The sequence below is a fragment of the Lagopus muta genome, chromosome 6 (assembly GCF_023343835.1).
Source record: "Lagopus muta isolate bLagMut1 chromosome 6, bLagMut1 primary, whole genome shotgun sequence".
In the NCBI taxonomy this organism is placed as follows: domain Eukaryota; kingdom Metazoa; phylum Chordata; class Aves; order Galliformes; family Phasianidae; genus Lagopus; species Lagopus muta.
Window position 1 is genome coordinate 12312634 of NC_064438.1, and position 21174 is coordinate 12333807.

Consider the following 21174-nt stretch of genomic DNA (forward strand, 5'->3'; position numbering starts at 1 on the left):
GTTTAGTTAATTTGGTCTTTAGTCTCTCAGTGGATGAGTTGATAACTTTTCTGGAAGGCCAATGCTCTGCCTCTAAGCTGACTCTACAATTTAAATCATGCTTTTCATTTCTGCAATGCTGCAAACCAGCCTTCTCATTTGAGAAGGAATTTGCAGCCCTCCAGGAATGGACTCATGCCATATTCGTGCAACACATCTTGGCTACCCCCACCAGGTGTGTCAGATCTGGGGGGGAAATTACTTAGTAAGAAGTCAAAGTGCTGTGCTTATTCTTACGATGTGATTTCTGTTTCATTTCTCAGCTTCTGGCAGAGGACAGCATGGTAGAAAGCTGTCTAATTTTATTACCCTGTCAGCCACATACACAGCTGAGCAGGACTCACTGACAGTCAAACCAGGAGAGCAAAAATTTGCCATCCAGTACTCCCTGATGGGAACAGACTCTTAGCATGCAATTCAGCAGAAAAGTTACGTGGGTTTCTAAAGAAGTCCCCTCTGGAGAAGTTGTTTTTTTAATAGACATAGCTTCTAGTAAAGCTGTCACTGGAAAAGCTGCCCTTTTCCTAACTCGTCATCCTTTTCTGGAACAGCAGCATCAAAAACGCCCATGTCCTTGCGTCCTGATCATTTTTAGCAGAATTTTGCTATTAAATGCTATTAAACAAGTCCAGCTGCAGGCTTGAAAGCAGGCTGCTAGGCAAACTCACTGCCACAGAGCGCTTCTGCAAAGCTGCAAAGTGCTACTGCTGCAGTGAGGAAAATTAACTCAGACATGCAAGCATTTAGAGGACAGGAAACAAAACAGTTCCTCCAATTATTTCTTTCTTCTGTATCCACACTTACTAGGCATTAGATTCAAGGAGGTCTGGGGGGATAACAGGAGACAGGTCTGCTCAGTACTGTCACAGAAAGAACAAAAAATGCAATACCATTTTCTAAATATTCCAACTCTGTTTTGGCACATCATACCTCAAAAGCAGTCTGGCATAGAAATTTCAGGCATGTATAACTCAAGAGCCCTTGACAACATCTAATGCACAGGCTGCTCATCATACACTGAGGTACTTATCTTCAGCCTTCACCTTGGAGCATGAAAGAATCAGTTTTGTCAGCACCAGAAAAGTTTGTAAATTCTGCCAGATAGATCAACATTATACATTTCATCAAAGGCACCTTACATACGTTGCAGAGATATCCACAACTCTGCAAAGTTCAGCATTTCAAGATTTCTGCCTGCTCCAAACAATGTGAAATCAGGTCGCAATGTTAGCCACCAAAACCTCCCCTCTCTATAAGAATAATTTGTGTTTCGCAGCTTTCATATCACTAGTGTGATTGCCAATGTAGTACTGCTTCTCCTTTGCCCACCTCACAGTTCCTAAACACACTTTAATTTGGGGTGGAACCTTCTCAATTATGTTAGTAAGTGCATTAGCCCTCTGGAGTTCTGAAGGCAGCACAACTTTGGGAAGCCTGCAAATCTGTGAGAGACATCCTTCATAGCACTGGACTATGGAAAGATGGCAATTTTGGAGCCTCTCATTATTACTGTTTTATTTAAATTTTTGAAAAAGCCTTCCAAACTACAAACATCTCATCTCTCCTCCTGAGTTTTTGCTGCTGTTAGGATACCTACAGAAAGAGGTTCACATACAAAGCATGCTAAACGGTACTGCTATTGTTTACTTTCTGTGTCCTGCATGCAAGCATCTCTTATACTATACAGGCCACAAAGTCCTTGAGAAATAGTTTTGCTTTTTTTAATTCCCTCTGTGTACCAGCTAGCCCAAGATTCTACACAGATACTCCAAGTCACTGTGAGAATACAAATAAAAGACATCTTACTTCGAACTGTTACCAAGAACTCCAAGAAAATTATATTCTACTGCCCAACACCAATGATCTGTGCCAATTATCACACTTGGGCTCCTCGGGCTTTATTTTGTAGCCTTCTAGAGCATGAATTCTATTGTAGTCAGACTTTCCAACCTCCATTTGCAGTAGGTACCCAAACCCTTCACAGAAATGCTTTACCCACCATAAAAAATTGTCAAGTGCAATTCCCTTCCTTATTGTCTTCTCCAGGTGGAAATTTCAGGGAAATAAATACCAACTACATGCTATGTAATCAGGAAAGCCGAGGCAGCTCTTAGAAGGAGACCACTGCTTTGAGTGATTTGTGAATACAGGGCTCTTTAAATACCAGTGAGTTCATGCCAAAACCAAAGCTATGGCAGTGATGCTGCTCTTACACAAAACAGAAGAGATTCCTTGTAGTTGTCTTGCATGTTGCAAAAGTAAAGTCAGAATTGTGTTTTTCCACAGAATTACTGTGAAGCATTAAATTCAAACCTGAAGTAGAAAGTTCAGGCATAACTATACAAAAAATAGAAAAAACAAAAGCCATGCAGCAGAGCTGTTTGAGGATACTAAGCCAACTTAGTATGTCGAGTTAACTGAGATGAAAAAAACTAGCTTTGTGCTTAGAGGTTTGTATACACCAGGCTAAGAATAAAAATTAAAGGAACTTCTTCAGACAAGTGAGGATCCCTAAAAAGAACTGCAGGCAGCACGCATGATTCCAGATGAGTAATACTGTAACTGAGAAGAAACATTCAAGATTGATTCTCATGCATCTGGGCATGTCTTTTCCAAGGAACATTTTAATGATGACAGCCGCTTCGGTGTCACCTCTGAACAATGCGGTCTCCTTTCGGCTTCCTGTTTACCCTTGTAGAAGAACACAACCTTGCAGACATCAGGCTTTTTAATTTTCTGAAGAGCAGAGGCTGTGCTTTTAGTCAACTAATTTCAATAGTGTATCCATCATTCAGACTGGGCACCTATTAATACTCAAAACAGGGACTATGAGAAGGGCATAGACACACACACAAAAAAACTTACACAATGAGATCAAATCTGTCAGCGTAAGCTAGAGATGCTTAATTTGATACAACCAAAGAGCAATTTATGCTGAAGAAGAGCACGCAACTAGAGAAACGGCAGAACAAACTCTGAAAAGCAAACAATCATTTCAAGCATCCCCATCGAGGGCTCTGACTTTCCGTGAATGTACAGATAGTTTAACACAGCTCCTTGACACGTTTTCTGCTTTGCAGACTTTGGACAATAAAAAGAGTAAGAACAAAGAGGACAGCTAATGTTAGAGCTGCTGGGTTAAAACAAAATAACAACGAAGACCCACTGAACCATGAAGCTTTTTTTTTTTCCAAGCTGCTATTTCAGTTACAGCCTCCATCTCCACGAGCCAGTATAACAAATGCCAGCTTCTACCCTATCACAGAGTAATATGAATACCTTATTTTATCCAAAGGGGCACATTGAGAGCTCTGAACTGCTTACATAATTTTTCTATGCGTTTTTCTGCACCCAATATGTGTATTACAGCTGACAGGAGGAAAAAAAAAAAACCAGCCTGATTTCTTTAACTTCCCCTTCTCTCCTTGGTTGCCTTCCCAGTAAGAAGCATCGCTTCTGCAACCTGAACTTATCCGAGCAACGCCCTTTGCATTTAAATAATATGAAAAACCATTTCTCTGACAGCTTGCTATCTTACAGCACGGGACAGAAGCTTCGTATTTCTGAATTTTGAACATGTGTACAAACAACTTTTGAGGATAGATAACAGGATAATTCAGGTTTGACGGGACCTCAGGAGGTTTCTAAACCAATTTGCTCACAGGCAAGTCAGTTATTAGGTCTGACCACACTGTCTGGGCTTGGTCCAGGTTGGTCTCGTAAATCTCTAAGAATGAAAACAGTACAACGTCCCTGGGCACCACTGCATGATCATCCTTGTGGTGAAAAAGGTTTTCCTTGCATTGAGTACAGGCTTTTGTTCCAGATTGTACCCTCTGTTTCTCTGCCTCTCAACTGACTCTGCTTCTTGAAGAACATCCTCATAGGCACTGGCAGGCAACTACTGCATGCCCCAGAAATCTTCTCTTCTCCTTGCTGAATAAATCTTACTTGTGAGATTTTCACTAATTAGTTCCCGGTTGAAGAAAATGTTTAAAAAAAGGGCTAAATACTTACTCAGAACAACTCGTATTTCCAAGACCACCACTACTATCCAACAGCAGAGTAAGCTTCCTACAGTTTAAAGAGCAGACCTGGAAGTTTCCCACCTGAATGGCAAACTACTTCAGTAAATTTTAGCAAACAGAGTTAAAGTAGAACGCAGAGAAGCTTCAGCAACATTAAAATATACCGATTCAGGTTCACAACATTGCTGATAAAGTTCACTTTTCTCCAAGGATTTACGTACTATTACTGCACAAATCTTCACAAGAATAAATTACACTTCCCAAGCGTTAAGGACACATTAACATGACAGAGGTCATAGAAAATTCAAATTTCAAATACTTATGAATCCAATAGATCAGAGACCAAATCAGTATTAGAATGAAAAAGAGGCCTGCATTAACTGAAATAAAGCTCTCTGAAATGATTAAATAATTTTTCAGTCACTATGATAACATACATTCCAGTGACTTAGATATCACAGAAAGTCATTTAGACATAATTTCATTTCTAGTCGTTAACTGGAATGCATAACTCCCTGGACCAACTCCAGAAGATTTTTCAAATCCAATACAGAAAATTTCATGTCAGCTTGAACATCAACTAATAATCTGCACTATACCTCATGAACTGTGAGCTGTAACAAGACGGGCACAGCAATGTGGCAACACATTTTAAACCATCTTCATTCTTGCGCTCTTCTGTTGCGCTAAAAATCAGAAAGGACTTGGCAACAAACTTTCACTTCTCTCACCAACTCTTTCATCAAACAAGTTTAGACAATTCACTCACTTGTACCTAAATGACCAAAACAATATACTTATTCTTGCTTATAAGTTTAATCCTTTTAAAACACTTGCACTGTGCCAAAACCTGCTATGCTTAATCACCTTCAGTTTTCCCTTACATCTGAAATCAACTGGACTAATCAAGCACGCTCTGCACAGTGAATGTAAAACCGGATGTTTGTCAAATGACAACAGAAACGTTGTTATCCAAGAGCATTTACAGAATACTTCTGAACACTTGAAGCTACAACATAATTGTGAAGCTGGCTTCAAAGCAAAGGATTGCCTAAAATGGGTCTCCAGTCTTGCTATTTGCATTTGGTATCAAAAAACAAAGTTTCAGGTTTTCAAGATTAAAAAAAAAAAAAAAAAAAAAAAATTGTTTTCAAATTATTACAGTTCCGTCAAGAGCAACTTGCCTTAACGTATGCATCCAGCCTCTCACAGATGATCATTATCTTCACTGCCTAATGCATCTCACATATTGAAATATGACAGCCACCAGACACTGAGTGATTGTATGACAGCTCTGCTGGATGCTGTGAAGCCCTCCACTGACCAAAGTGTGCCCTTCCAGCAACACTGAACTTGATCCAGAAACTCCTGCAGCATTTCAGATCTCTAAGTCAAGATCACAACAGAGTTGTGTTGTGTGCAAATACATACCAAAGGATTCTATACAGAAGATTATCTACACACTGGAATGCTTGCTGATTTTCTTTTTCTTTTCCCTTTTATTCTACTCTGGCCATCAGAGACCCAAGTACCGAGGCTTGCTCTTATCTAACCATCTGTGTTTTGCTCTCTCACTTTTGTTGGCTGTTTCCTTAAGGCACACTTTGAACAAGGCTGTTGTTCAAAGACAGCTCACCCACACAGGTATTTTGCACTTCCTACCTATGGGGATGTGACTCGGGGCAGAAGGCAGGGACAGAATGCTTTCAGGTTTTAGCACGGCAACAAAACAAGAGAAGCAGTATGGGTTCTCTGCAGCTTCTAGATGCAGTTGGGCTAACTGCAGACTTGGCTAATAAAAGAGTTTTGCTTAGTCACCTAAAACCACTGGTGCATTCCTCCTGCTCTTCCAGGCTCAGGCAGTTTGCCCTGCTATCACTGGCAATGTGCTCAAGGTGCTGGTCTAAAAATCTTCACTTGTCTCCATCCAGCAATGCAAGGCTTGAAGTCACTTACAAAGACAGGAGAGAAGCATTCAGGGATTTTTCTACACGTAGCAGAGGTGTAGAATACAATTATTGACCACCTTAAGCCTTCTATTCATTTCAGTGATCTGCCTGTGGGGAGCAGGGGAAATATGCTGCTACACTGCCAGAGGAAGGAAAAGATTATTTAAAGACCAGGCAGGTCTGCTCTGAAACAGCTGAAAAGTCTGATGCTGATCCAGGGCAAACAAAGCCCCACTGCAACTCACCTTGAGGTACTGCCCTTGGCTGAAAAATAGATGAGTGAGGAAAAAGGAAAAAGGAAAAAGTACACCTTTGGGTTTCTGCAGAATGAGTTCCTTCTCTCATCAAAAACAGTGCGAAGGAAGGAGGATGCACAGAGTATGGAAAATGTGGCCCTGCTAATTTCGAAGCGCCAAGCATCCCTGTTTATCTGCAGTTTTAGTTCTGCTTTTCCCAAAACTTTTTCCAAAATAATGCACTGAAGTATGAAAAGGTTTATGACCAAACATATTTTTGCGAACACAAAACAGCTGTGTCTGCAGCCCATCTCTCCCAGGTGCTGGGCCCAGCACTATGACAAATGGGAGCTGTGTGCCAGGCTTGTTCAGGTGCTGCACCAGATGGCTCTCAGTAGGTCTGAACAGGAACTACAACTCTCCTGGGCAAGAGAGCAAGAGAAAGGCACAGGGGAAAGCACTCAGGAACAAAATACCTCACAGGAAGCATCAGCTAAGTCCCGTGTAATGACTGCGGTCCTGCACCAGAGATCTTTGCTACATCAATTACGAGTGAAAGCAAATTACCTGAATTGTTGGGAGGCACGACTCAGACAAATGGAACACAACTGTGGGTTTTCTTACACCGCTTCTCTAAAATCCAAGTATTCCTCTTCAACTATACTTCAACTAAATTGCATTTAACAACACACTTGTGTTTTTACTACTTCTGACATCTGCCTTACTAGGAATTTAATTAAAAATAACTGAATGGCATTAAAATAGTCTGATTGAAGATCCAATCTGGGATTCACAGATTCATTTTTTAGCTCAAACGTAATAGGAAGTTAACGAAACCATTCCAATTGTTTTAATGTTTCTGAATCATTTTCTCCCTGAACATCAGCCAACATACAGCACTGAATACAGAAGAAAATAAGCAAGAAAGACAGATGGATCCAAGCTTGAGTTGTTTCTCTTAGTGAGTGTATAAACATACAAGTGCATCACAACAAATCACATCTATCTAATGTGAATTAAAGGTTTTCAGAACTTGGTCCTGTTTTCTCAAACTATCACAGTTGAGCGCTCAGCCCAGAAATAACAAAAGAAGAGAAGGCAAGCTGTTCCTCTCTCAGCCAAAGGATTCAAAGAGAAAGCTGATGCAGTCTCACTCTCTGAAAGATTAAAAGACATGGAACTCACACCACATCCCATTTCATGTTTCTATTTACACCTAACCACGTAAGTACAATTCTGCACATCCCTACATTTTTATTAACATCGGTTTTGTGTAGCAGAGATCCCAGAAACAAATACTACATAGAATAAGCAGTATGAAATTGGAAAAGCTCTTAGAGATGCACAACAAAACTTAAAAAGTGACGGTCATCACAGATCTCCATTTCCTTGTTTAAGGTTTCTTCTATTTCCCCATGATACAATAAGCCTAAGATTTTGTGTCCTTTCAAAACAGAATTAAGAATAAAAAACACAACAGATGTCACGAAACCACAAAAAAAGAGATTGTGAATTTTTCTTTCATGAAGACTTAAGAACATCCCCTCCCACCACAACCCACATGATTTGCATTCCCAATGAAAACATCAGATTCGCTTAGAAGCAGAAATCAATCTTCACGCTCTTAAGAAACTGGCATGCGGTTTCAAAATAATCTGTTCAAATACGACAAAGTTTGAATTTTCCAAAGACAAGTTGACAACTACTAGCTCAAAATCAGATCATAAGTAAGACTTAAGCTCCTGCATCCCCATATTACTGCAGGAAATAAGAATTATTTTAATGAATGTTCTCTTAGTCCAACAACCCACTCAGGAACATGAAGCAAAGGGCAGGATCAGAAGAGTACTTAAGAGTTCTTAAGACATGAAGAACCAGTTCTTCATAGCAATCAACACAGACCACTCCAGGTGAAAAAATGGCCTTTTGCCAATTCCTTTAACTACAAGATCTGAGAAACACAGATTTGTCTCATAAATCCACAGCAGAATCCCTTACATATGATATATTGTACTAAGGCAGGCTGTTTCTTATCACCGGCTACCGATGATTCAGTGCATGAAACCCAGCAGTTGGAAATTACTGTAATGCCTCCCAGACAAGTTCAGAAACACTTTTACTCCATAAATTTAAGGTGCAGAAGTCTAACACTGACTAGGTCAGGACCCAAAACATCTTCACTAGTTGTGGATGTACAATGAACTGCAAATTGGACCAGATTTTTAAGAAATGGATTTTGTAGAAATTTAACATATTTGATAACAGTGGAAGATGTCAAATTGAGAAGAAGGCACTCGTCTCCAGCAAACACATTCATTCCACTTACATTTCTCACAGTTAGCTTTCAATAAGTTGTGAGAAGACATTGGTCAAATGTCTGAACTGTTGACCTTACCACACCAACACTATTTCTTCCCCCTGAGGAAGGGACAACAGCAGGGCTCATGTAGAGCCACAGAGAGCAGTAGATGTAGCTCAGCAGGATCATACGCAGACAGGTGAGGAACTTCTGCTGCTGCAGCAGCTGTCAGCCTCAGCAGTACAATCCAGTGAGCAGAACAGAAAGCCACTGCAGTGACATGCCCCGGAGGAAGAGCCACCTACCAACCAACATTGGTTTCATGGCAAGGAAGAAATGCATTTAACCAAAAACTGAAACATCTATGATAATTAAAAGCCTTGTAATGCTTTCTATTCACTTTCTGTTCTTATTTGCTCTGAAAACAGTGAAAAGTTCTCTTCACTACTCCCAGAAGTCATGAAGGATGCGTTTGGAAAAGGGTTGCGTGTTTGTTTTTTTAATAACATTAACCCAATTATCATCTAAGTTTCATATATTTGCTCTAAGAAAGGGTACTCCATTTTGCCATTTTAAATCCATTACCACAATGAGTAATGCATCTTTAAAAAAACAGAGATGCCTTCATCAGTTCTTTGTAGTGGTTAAGTCATAAAAATTGGGCAACAGCTAAGAAAAAAGGCAGGGTGGGAAAAAAAAAAAAGATCAATTCACTGTTCATTATTTCTGGAATTTACTTTTGTGGGTTTAAATCAGAAAGCCCTTTCCTGAAACTACTGAATAAAAAGGATTTTCTTCCACACAGAGAAGAAAATAGAAGTGCCACAAGAAATTGGAGAGTGAACAGGAAAGACATGAAGGGCAAAGGACTCAAGAATTAAAAATATATCCCATGCTTTCACCTGTACAAAAAGCAAAGTTATAAGCATTCATTGTGGCATACACAGAAGCAATAAAGGAATCGCATCCTTATGTACACTTGCAATATATCTTGTTACAGCAACCAATCAAATAGTTCTGACTTAAAGCGGCTTAAATCTGTTAGACAAAGTTTGTTAGATGGCTTTCAGTCCTTCCCCCTCAATCTCCATCAAGGTCCAGCAGAGCCCAGCTTGTTCTTTTTTTTTTCCCCTTCCTATAGAAATAAACCAAGGTTTCAGGTTTTCAAGGTTTTGAGTGACTTCACACTTCCAAAGCGTGAAAGGAACTGACAGCAGAAGCTGCAGGTAAACCTTGGACAGGTTAAATAAGATGGAGAAAAAGGATTTCCACTGAAGTAACTGTACGTAGGAACTGGCAAGGTAATGCTTGTCCATCTAACACTAAAGAACACAAACACTGTGGCAAATATTCTGGTAAACAAACGCATTTTAAGAGCTCCTCACAGGCTCCCTATACAGTTGTTGCCAAGAAGGGATCAGTTCTATTAGCTATACACCTGGAGACAGAAGGACAGATGGGATTTGGAGCTGAAGTGATAAAACACTGGAGGTGGCATTATCAGATACATACCACTGAGGAACTATCACCTTTTTCTCCTGTATAATAAAACAAAAGTTTCTCATTAGAGTTTTTATTTGCTTCTTCTGTGACAGACTATCCTCCAAGGCATCAGCAACAGGAGCACAGGTCTTAGCAATCTTTGCTGCTATCTGATTACATGCCATAGCCTCTGAATTTAGTGACACCTCTGCTATCAGCTGCCAGGAGACCAAAAACAAACCCTTCACCATGGTTTAAAGCAGGAGACACGTTACCACTTCTTTCCTCATGAGATTAGAGGCATAATTTTTGCTTTCACTTCTCCCTCCTCTCACAAACAAGCTGCACTGGTTGATTGCTGGGGCAGAGACATGGAATATGCTAGACTCTAAAAGCAAGCACCGAGTTCAGATATCGCTTCTGCATTGGATGACTTCAATTTCAATTAGAAGTGAGGCAAAGGAGATGAAGTACCAGGTGAAAGAACAGACAGACACCTGCCATTTAGCAGGCTGCCTAGTGAATTTGGTGTTTGAAACCTACTGTGTGCCAAGGTACTGACATGGCATAGCAACAGCTGTAAGCATTACAGAAGAAACACGAGCTTCTCCCTCTTCTGAACCCTCCTTTAAGCAATAGCATTACAGCAGCTTACAGAATAAGCACAAAGGCTAGCAAGACCAGCAGGGCTCACAGCTTCAATGCCGCAACGATAAGCAAAAGCTGCAAACATCAGACAAATGAAAAGCAAAGCCATCACTAGTGTGACCTGAGTTCAAATCAAATCTCAAATCCTGAAATTAAAAGCAAGCAGAAACAGCCTGCAGGCTGGCCAGAACAGCATTGGCTCAGTGAGGTTATGGCCCCACAGTGACAAGTGACTTGGCAAAGCCCCGAGGAACATGCAGAGGAACAAGCAGTGTCACAGCCACCAGGACCCCCCTCACCTCAGCCATTTGTTGCACGCTACCCAGCAGCCCAGGACTACCCTTTCTTTTCAGCTATGTAATACATACAATCCAGTAAAGAGAAACTTTTATGAAGTAACACTTGGTTTTTGTTGTTGTTGGCTTTTATTTTGCAGGATTTCTTTTTAAGAAAACAAGGCAGAATAAAAGAACTAGTGAAATCACTTCTACTAACACAAAAGAGTAAACAAAGAGAGCGCTCCATCCAACTTCTAAGAGTAATACTCTCGGAGTAGGTTGGTTTTTGTTGCTGTTTTTATGAAAAGATTCCTCTGTTACAGAACCAACCAGCAATTCATCAATGCAACAGACAAAAGAAATATTACTATTTACACCCAGCAGGTTTTTGACCTGAAGTTCTAGGGTCAGGCGGGTAAACTAGAACTCATCTAACCCCCAATAATCATTTTAACATTATTTTTCCATCCTTAAAAGAAGATACTGATGAGATTTCTTTGCAGAGAATGCTGCAAATTGATAGCTTTGTTCCAGTTCACTACAGTTTCTTATTGATTTTCTCTCGTTTGAGCCTGCATTGATTTGTTAATCCCTTCTCTGTAACAGTTTTAATGACAAATTGAGAATGAAAAACTGCATGCTTTAGGGCATTTTCCACCAACCTCTTGCTTCAAACCATAATTTCACATAGATTTGGAAAACATTATGGAAAACATCCATACCCTGGGTCAGACCTGACTTAGCTCATACTATGATAATCTTTACACTGCAGCCTTTCTACTTAGGCTTCTCATAGATGGACAAGGCAGCTACTGAAAGAACTCTAGCAAGGCAGAAGAGGATTTCTGCATTTAGGACAGCCCCCTTCCAGAGCTGTTGCTTACACAGGCTTTGTCTTAACACTGACTAGATTTTTTTTAAGCAATTTTCACCACAAAACCACAGCAGAGTCAGCAAAAGCAAGGCAGGTACAGGCTGCCACACGCCAATGGCTTCTTTTTGTTCCCTGACACAACTGGCCCCCCTTCAGTCATCACTGCCAAGAGTCAGGCTTGGTGACTGTGAAACTGAGCAGGGAATTAAGTCCAAGAACTCAGGTATCCAAAAACGACAGCAATACAAGTTTTTGTAGTTTCCTAACTGAAACTGGAGATCTCAGTCCTCAGCTGTAATCCAGCACAGCTTTCTTTAATTACAGAAAGGGTATAATGAGAGCACGGCTGCATATGAACCGTGCTGCATATCCAAAATGACAGTAGACTTCCCTTCCATCCAATTTAGTGAGAAATGTTCAGCACTGCAGGATGATTTCTTCTCATTTGTTTACTGCTGCAGCAAATGCTTGCTGCAACGTGAATGACATGCTGAACATACCCCAAACAGTAAAATGATAGCTATTAAAACCAAAAATATCAAATTGGCCTGGAAAAGCATTTTGACAAGGAGGAAACATTAAGCCAGGTCTTTGTAGCATTTGCTAAATACAGAGGCTCATCATATTTCAGGCCATTCGTATTTAATTCTTCTTTCATCTGAAGAGCAGTGGCTGTGAATGCACATCAGGCAGCAGATGAGTCAGATGTTCTGAAGAGGTCCAATCAAGGACGCCCCACAACATAAGAGCACTGCATGCATAATGCCTCACACAACTGATTCTGCTACAGCCCCAAGTTCCTTCTCCGTGTCTCATCCTATTCCATGGCGGTTTTGCACAAAAGCACTAAGAGAAAAACAATAAATCGGCCCGCAGACTCTTATTTCAGGAAGTTAAAGGCAGGAGACTACAGGAGCCTGATGTTCATGCACACTTAAAGCTGATTAGCAGATAATCATCTTAAGTGCAGGCTTTTGTTCTTCCATTGTTTTGGATGAAAAACAAACAAAAAAATCCACTTGTATTTCCAAGGTCAACGTTTCCAAACGAATTTGTGAGATGAAGTCAAACTCAGTGAAAACAGTCTTCCACAACACTTCAAAATTCAATTTTGGAAAGGTAGACAGACTGCAGATACAGAGATTATACTCATTTCAGCACAAAGAAGAGAGACTCCCCAGTCCTTGGTGAGGGTATGAAGACAAGTCACAGCACAGGTTATCTCAAGGACAGCACAGTAGACTTAAACTAGCGTGCCTTTTATACTCTCCTCTAATTTCTACATCAGTTTCTCCACTTTGGCTTTAGCAGTATTAACACAAGTTCAAAGGGAATCAATGGACTAAAACACGGTTCAAAATTTCTGTTCAATCATTAAAAATCATTAGTTGTAAGTGTCAGCTATTAAATTGGTCCTCTTTAACAAAGTGCATGTTGGAGTTGATAATTCACAGTAAGCATGGAAAAGAACTCATCCTCTCTGTGTCCATTTTAACTCAAATCAAACCTCGTCTCTATATGATGACAAATAGAAAAAAGGATAGTTTGTGTGCAAAAAAAATAAACAAAACAACACCAGCTCACACACTACATAGTATAAACACTGCAACTTAACACAGTTTTAGGTATAAATTCTAACTCTGGCATTATTTTGTAACCTTGAAGTGAAGTGATTTAGGCTCTTATCTGTTTGTTCCTTTTCCCATCAATGCAGATCCTCTCAGCGTACAAATGATGCTAGCTCTTGATCACACTCTTCTTAAATCATCTTCGTGCTGTTAGCTCTGCAAAGAATGATGCCTGCTCCAGAACACTGCCATTGCTAATCACTCAAATCAAGTCTCTCACAGGTGTATAAGGAGGAACAGCGCTGAGGGCAGCAGAATGAAGATGAGATGTTGTTTTTACTCTTTCTTTTCAAAGAACGTTTCTGATTGCATCTCCTTCCTTCACCTTCATGGACCACTCGTCCTGTCAAGCTTAAGTTCCCCTGGCAAAAACTACAGCTGCCATGGCTTTGTACTGTACAAGGGACAAGAGAACTCCTTCAGGCATTGCCCAAAGCTCAAATGAAAAGCAGCACAAAACAGGTTTAACGGTGGTGTTCCTATAGCTATCCAACAATAAAAGCAAGGATGCCATTCTCAAAATAAGTTAGACTGCTGCTTGAGACTCAGTGGAGTCAACACCAACCACACAAATTATTTGTCAACGCATATCCTATGCTCTAAGGTTCCACTTCTCATCCGAGTGCACACATCTGCAGAACGCTGATGACAGGAAAGGGCTGAGGCTGACTCTGCTAGCTGAAGTCCTGCTGCAAGACACAACCTGAAGGCAGAGCAGCAGTGCATGCACTGCAGCTGAAGACCTCAACCTGTACTTATTCCTTGCATTCTGACTGCCACAGGGACCTGTACATTGCCATCCAGCAGGCCAATTGCCACATGCTGCTTCTCAGACACTAACAAGCCAAGAATACGGTTTGCAGGCAGTATGGGTTGCATGATTTGTCAGACTACAGCAAACAACTTTTGAGTTCCTAAGCAACATTCACTTTCCCACCATCTTTGCGTCTGTGATTTTCTCAGTCATACAAAAAAAAAGAAACCCTCCAATACAGCTCAAGGATGTTATGAAGTAGAGAAATCTTCATTCTTGCTTAGTCAACCTGAGACAGAAGCTGCAGTATAATTTATCAGCTAGAGAACAGCCATTGGCTAAATTGTTACAGAGGGCTTCAGCAAGAAGTAGCGCCACACCTGGGCAAGGTCCCACCCCAGCTGTGAGACTTCAAAGCTGCAGCTATCTCCAGTATGCATTTATATGTGAAAGAACTTGGCATCTGGTTCAAACAAGAGAAAATCAGCTTCTTAATGCAAAAGTCTTTTATGAAATTTGAAGTAATTGAATCATTAAGTTCTGAGCTTACAGGAAGAGGAACAAGGGCTTGTGCTGCAGCATTTGAAAGGTTTCTATTAGGAAATTGTTCTGATTATCTTAATGCACCCAAGAAAAACCTGGAAAAATGGTAATTTCTTCATTACCTGAGATGCTCCATTTAGGCAAGACAAGGAAATAGGAATGTTACAAAACAGCTTCACAGATTGTTCAGATGCTGTGCACGTCTCCTGCCCATCAGGAACCACTGCATGTCTTCCAAGCTGTCCGTAGTCTGCTCTGCCCCAGGTGAATACCTTCCCAGTTTCTAAAAACAAAGCACATTTCGAGATTACTTATTCACTAGGTTCCTGGAACATCTGGATACCAATTCAAAGCTAGAACACCACTTTCTAATGCATCTTACCTAAAGCTTCAAAAACCTAGTGGAAACTTATTTGCTTCTGGGAGCACAAGAAAAATTATATTAAAACTAAAGATGAATTGAGTTGCACTTCCACACAGTTTCTCCAACTTCATTAACTTTCCAGCAGAATGCCAGCTGTGTGGTGGCCTGGGCTGCAAATGAAACCACTTCAGTGAAGCTGCTTAACTTGTATATACTGCATGCAACACACATAATTTGTTTGTATAAAGGATGCTGTTTTTTAGCTTCACAGAAGCACACACAAAACAGCTGTTTTTGAAGCACAAAAGATTGTTTTCTATTCTCAGTATTTGCCATAGAAATATCCATCCTATGTCCTGTATTTAACATATGGTTTGTTTTCCTGATAGAAGTCAGGATACCTTCTGTCATAACTCCTGCTAGCAAAGTTATAGCCCTCAGGGCAGCAGCTGATTAGTGAGGAACTCCACCACAGTCATCATTAAGCACTGCAAATACAACAGTTTGTTCTCACAGGAATCACATTTTTACCAAGGCAGTTTTAAATGAAATCAGCAGCATTTAGATCATCCTTCTCCCCACATTACAAAGGGTTTCACTGCTGCAGGACTGACACCCCAAAGTCCATCCTAGAAAATAAACAGCATTCATAAAGTAATGCTTCTTACCTTCCATTCCTATTTTGAAAGAACATGCTAGGTGCAAGCTTTTTTTTTCCTTAATGACATAAGTGCATTTGCAAGGAAGTTGGTGAAAGCTCTCCTTCCACGGCTTCCAATTTAAAAAGTTATATATACACAATATAAACAATATGCTCTTAAGTGGGTTTTTACTAGAAGCAGCAATCCCATCACAGCCCAGAAGGAAGCCTGCACTGACCCTGAATTCCACGTTTACTTTAGCTAAGCCTCAAACTTCTCCTGAGAACACAATTCCTCAAGTCACAAGCTGAACAATTTTAATTTTCCTCAAATCATAGAATCACAGAGTGGCTTGGGTTGGAAGGGTCCTCAAAGATCATCTAGTTCCAACCCCCTGGTGTGAAATCTGTGAGAAGTCAAGCAAAGCAGCTCTAACACTCACTTCTACCATTGCCCTTCAGTGAAGACACATCACACAGAGCCGAGGGTTTCCTTAATATGCCCTAACACAAAGCTCAGGAAACCTGAACAGCTCTGGCTTTTTTGGGTGCTGTTATACCATCTCAGAGGGAACAAAGCTAGGCACTGCTGGTTTGGGGTATTTAAGCTGGTAACACATTTCAAACTGGAAATCTCTGACTTTGTAGAAATGTACATGAAGTATATCCATCTTCCTTGCAAATCTGCTGGTAGTGGTATCTTTCACTCAGATCTTTCAAACAGTTTTTCAGATTCATTCTCTCAGCTCACTGATAACGCCTTCCCTGAAATAATTAAGGGATAAAATTAGTTGTCCTTTTCTTTCAAGGGCATAAAGCTTTTTTGCCTTTGGAGGCTCTCTAGCACTTAGGGAGAAGCTGAAACCAATCACACACTGCTTTCAACCCAAGAAAGGTCTTTTAATACACAGGTTTTGTTTTGTTAGGTTAAAGCACTAGAAGGTTTCATTGATAGAACACCAGCATGCTTTAAAACTTGGAGGAAACAGTTTGTAGCTTAAAAAATGTATATGCTTATTTTGTGGGTACGATATTTATTTTATAGTTTGTATGGATCTCTGCTAAAAACGTCTGCAGCTGCAAAAGTGTTGCAGGAAAGCTCCTGTGTCAATATGTTCTGCAGCAAACCTAAACGCAGATTAAGTCTCGGGCTTTTACATCACACCAGATTACTGCACCTATGAAGAAGTCTGTGAGCAGACTAGAAATGTGCAGGCAGGCTGCTCTACTTTGTATCAACTCCAGGAACTCAAGCTGATTTTTATGGAGGATAAACCCAGAAAGAGTTTTTGTAGCATCTAGTTAGATCATTAACACGCCACAGGCTCTCAAGCCCTACCCAGACACTGCTGCATTGACCTGTAATTCAACTTCAAGCATTTCAACCCTCAGAAGCCAAACACATCAAGTGCAAGAGAGACAGACGTCAGCAACCCACAAGGCCTCCAGAAAGGTGAGCAGGATATGTGATGACACATCCAGATTCTCCCAGACCAATGGTAGCACTGCCTCGGACACAGGAAAGAGTCCTGTCCAGTCTGACTTTTTTCCCCAAATGCAAATTGTGTGTTCCATCTGGACCCAGATACTCAGAGAAGCCCCAACCACTCAGGTAACAGTACGGATCCTGGGCATGCTCACATCAGAGCACTGCCTTGTCTAAATTCATACCCACTGCTAGTGTTCATGGATCTGGATGAAGGCAAACTAAAACTCCAAGATACATCTGACCAGTTATTCATTGAGAGAATTATTTTCCTGCCTTGTAGGTGACCAGTCGATAGCATCTAACTACAGCTGCCATCAGCTGTTTATTATGCTTTTATCAGCAATGAAGACTAGAAAAAGCTCCTTTACCCACCATCTCTACATGCTGTATGTTTGGTTTTGTTTTGTTTTTTTTTTCCTTCTACTATTATTTACGTATCGGTGCCCTTCAGGTTTACTGCAATTCTATTATTCAATCAATTTTTGAGGCACTACATTAAACTTTCAAATAAGTTGAAATATAAATAACAGGCCTGGAAACAGTACAATGCTCATGATTTTACTCCTCCACAACCTTACAATGGCTTTGAAGTGTGTTCGTTATTATTATTGCAAATTATTCCAGCAAATTTGGTGGAAATAAAGAACATGAGTGTATCAGAAGGATTGAAAACAGACAGTAGTAGGGCTTAGCTACAGCAGAACACCTCCAATGCCCAGATTCTGTTCTCTTTAACTGGAAAAGCAGCATAGAAATACTTACACATTCAACACCAAACAGCCTTTAGCAGTCTCACTGTTCACAAGCAGAAATAACTAATTTCACTTTTTTCCATTTTGCAACTAAGGGAAACAAGTTTCAGGTGGTTATTGGTAGGCAAACACAGATAATATCAACCTTAAATTTTAAACCAGGTGATTTTTTTGTTTGTTTTAAGAAGAGATTAAAAGTTGGCCCAAAAAGCCAACTCCTCCTTTAGTTCCCACGAACCCCAAAATATCTTTTCTGTGAGAGAACCTAATAGAAGCTGATTTAGAAGTGCCTCCTCTACAAAATGCCAATTACATTTTTAGCTAACAGACCAACAAGAAAATTTCAATCACAAGTGGAAATTTCAGGCTGAGGCAAACACCAATGCGTGGAAAATTCCAGCCAAGAAGGTTAAAGTCTTCTCAAAATCCTAAGCGAAAGAAAGCATTGAGTTATGACAGAAAGTGTTAAGCAACTGTAATGAGAGGTATTGCTACTGTGCTGCTTATAATATAGATGGTATTTTAAAATGTTCTAAGAATATTTGAGAAAGACATTAGTCATACAGAGTAAGGAGGCTGCAGGATGAATTACTTAAGAATGAAGGGTGATACAACAAGGAACGTTGGTCTAATATTAGAATAGAACAGATTTTAATTAGAAGTCGAGAAAACATACACAGTGATGAGTCAACTGGACAGAGTACATCAACCATGGAAGTGGCTGAGGCACCAGAAAAAGGTATTTTGTACCAGACTCCATACAGTGAAAGAATAAAAGGCAGGAGGAATTTCTTCAGCTTGTGTGAAAGAAAGACGCATACTACATCGGCAGTTCTTGGAAGATACTAATGATGCTTCCTAAGACCTTGATCTTGCCGTGTTCTGAGCACACGGGCCTCGATTCCAAAAGGTTCTTTAAATCCTCAACAGTGAAGATCAGCATCACCTCAGAAGACACTATCACGACTCTCTCTTTTTTCACAAAAAAATCATAGAATCATTAAGGTTGGAGAAGACCTCTTAGGATCATCCAGTCCAACCGCCTACCTATCACCAATATTGCCTACTAGGTCATGCTCCTAAGTATGACATCTACCCTTTAACACCTTCAAGGACAGTGACTACAACAATCCCCTGGGCAGCCTGTTTCAAAGCTGACCACTCTTTTTGAGAATACATTCTTCCTAACATTCAATCTGAATCTCCCCTGGTGCAACTTGAGGCCTTTCCTCTAGCCCTATCACTGTTACCTGGGAAAAGAGGCCATACACCACTTTGCCACAGCCTCCCTTCACCAGCTTCGTTGCCCATCTCTGGAAATGCTCCTAGGCCTTGAAGTCTTTCTTATAGTGAGGAGCCCAAAACAGAACACAGTACTCCAGTTGCAGCCTCACACCAGGGCTGAGTACAGAGGGATGACCACCTCCCTGCTCCTGCTGGCAACACCATTTGATACAAGCCACAATGCCATTGGCCTTCTTGGCCACCCGGGCACACTGCTGGCTCATGTTCAGCCAAGAGTTGACCAACACCCCCAAGTCCTTTTCCTCCATGTAGCTTTCCAGCCATTCTGCCCCAAGCCTGCAGCATCATATGGGGTGGTTGTGATTAAAGTGCAGGACCTGGCACTTGGTCTTGAATTTCATTCTATTGGCCTCACCATGAAGGTGTGATAGTATTCACTGGAAATCCAGCATCAGAAAGGCTCCTCTGTGTTTTCCTCAGTTCAGCCTTCTATCCTTACACTACGACAAAGCATACACAGTTAAAAACAGCCTCAAGATTACAAGTTTACAATCCTGAGAATTTTGCAAATCCAGCAACCTTGCATAAAGCACCTCTAGTTGCTTCCTGCCTGCCTGTCTCTTACTGTGCTCTATGGTGCTGCCGAGACTGCAGATTATGTCATCTGGCACTTTCTTAGCCTCCTCAGCCATAGATATTTTTTCACCAAGTATTTATATTTGGAAAAAGCCTTTTTGTTTTAGAAACAGCTTGGTTTCACTGTTAAGCAACAAGCGGACAGGGACATTAAAATTTACGCCTTTTCACACATTGATTAATCTTTCTATCAATTTTTCTCTTTTAAGATGATACCATGATTGCAGTAGTATTATCTCCTTGAAGCCTCTCTTCAGTACGCAGACAAGCTTGGAACTAGGCTTTCATAAATACAAGATGAAAGAGTTCATCTAGGCTATCTTAAGTCACGGTTATATTAACAATTACTTTGCAAATGAAGCCTGGATATCCATGCTGAATGCGTAATCTCATTCAGATCTGAAATAGGATCTTCTATATTAAATTCCCAATGTCTGCTTTCTCATGAAAATTCACAGCAACATCTATTTAAAACTGGCATTTATAAGGAGCACAGAGAGCAAGTCAACCATCGTCCCACAGCTACACACCTCTGCCATTCTTCAGGACAATCATTTACCCTCTAACCATTCTGTTTTCAGCAGCTGGAAATCTGGCAACACTACTGCACCTACAACACTGTACTGTGCAAGGTTCTGGGACAGTGCAGGATTAGCAGAACTGACAAAGGTTTCCACGGCCCCTTTATGCTCTTACACAGGAGTCCAGTACAACAGAGCTGCCCAAACCCCTTAACAAACCTTTCTACGTGACCTCCATAGAGCCTTCTGCATCTTTACATAATAACCTATTTCATTGCTGGGTGTTTTTTTTTTCTATTTTGATTTAAAGCAGCTATTAAAAACATCGCGAAAGCACAAATCTGTATGTGATGCTGAGGTCGTGCCTCTTCTGTCAGAAAAATTCAACAGAATAGGAAGCACACTCCAAGAGTTGTCAGCAATAGAAACCTCCAGATAGGACAACTGGCATTTTCAACCTTCTGCAGTCACAGGCTGTAATATGCTTCTAGTTCAGAAGAGTCCACATGCCTCTTCAGGCTCTTCAGAAGAGCCTTCAACATGCAGCAGCTCAAGAGGGCTTCCAGGCTTGCAAGCAACCTATAAGTAGGATTAAAACTGCAACGAGAGGCCAGCAAACAAATGCCAATGGAAGAGAACCGTAAAAGCATCACCAGTGTTCCTGCAGCAGCTATGGATACTTTGTCAAACTTATGTGCTTTAAGTGGGTCAAAAACTGCTGCCACTCTCAGCTGCATAAGATATCCCCAAGCCTGATGACCAAATGAAC

At 40.7% G+C, this 21174-nt stretch overlaps 1 protein-coding gene across 14 annotated transcripts in view; it reads right to left on the reverse strand.

Moving 5' to 3' along the window:
- SERGEF (secretion regulating guanine nucleotide exchange factor) overlaps positions 1-21174 on the reverse strand; it is a 136748-nt gene that overhangs the window by 88660 nt on the left and 26914 nt on the right. For all 14 annotated transcript variants that reach the window (XR_007377700.1, XR_007377702.1, XM_048948453.1 and 11 more), the window contains one exon: positions 14881-15041. Coding sequence is in view for 12 of the 14 variants with exons in the window: in XM_048948453.1 (XP_048804410.1) it covers positions 14881-15041 (161 nt within the window). In the remaining 2 variants the exon portion in view is untranslated. The remainder of the gene's footprint in view (positions 1-14880; positions 15042-21174) is intronic.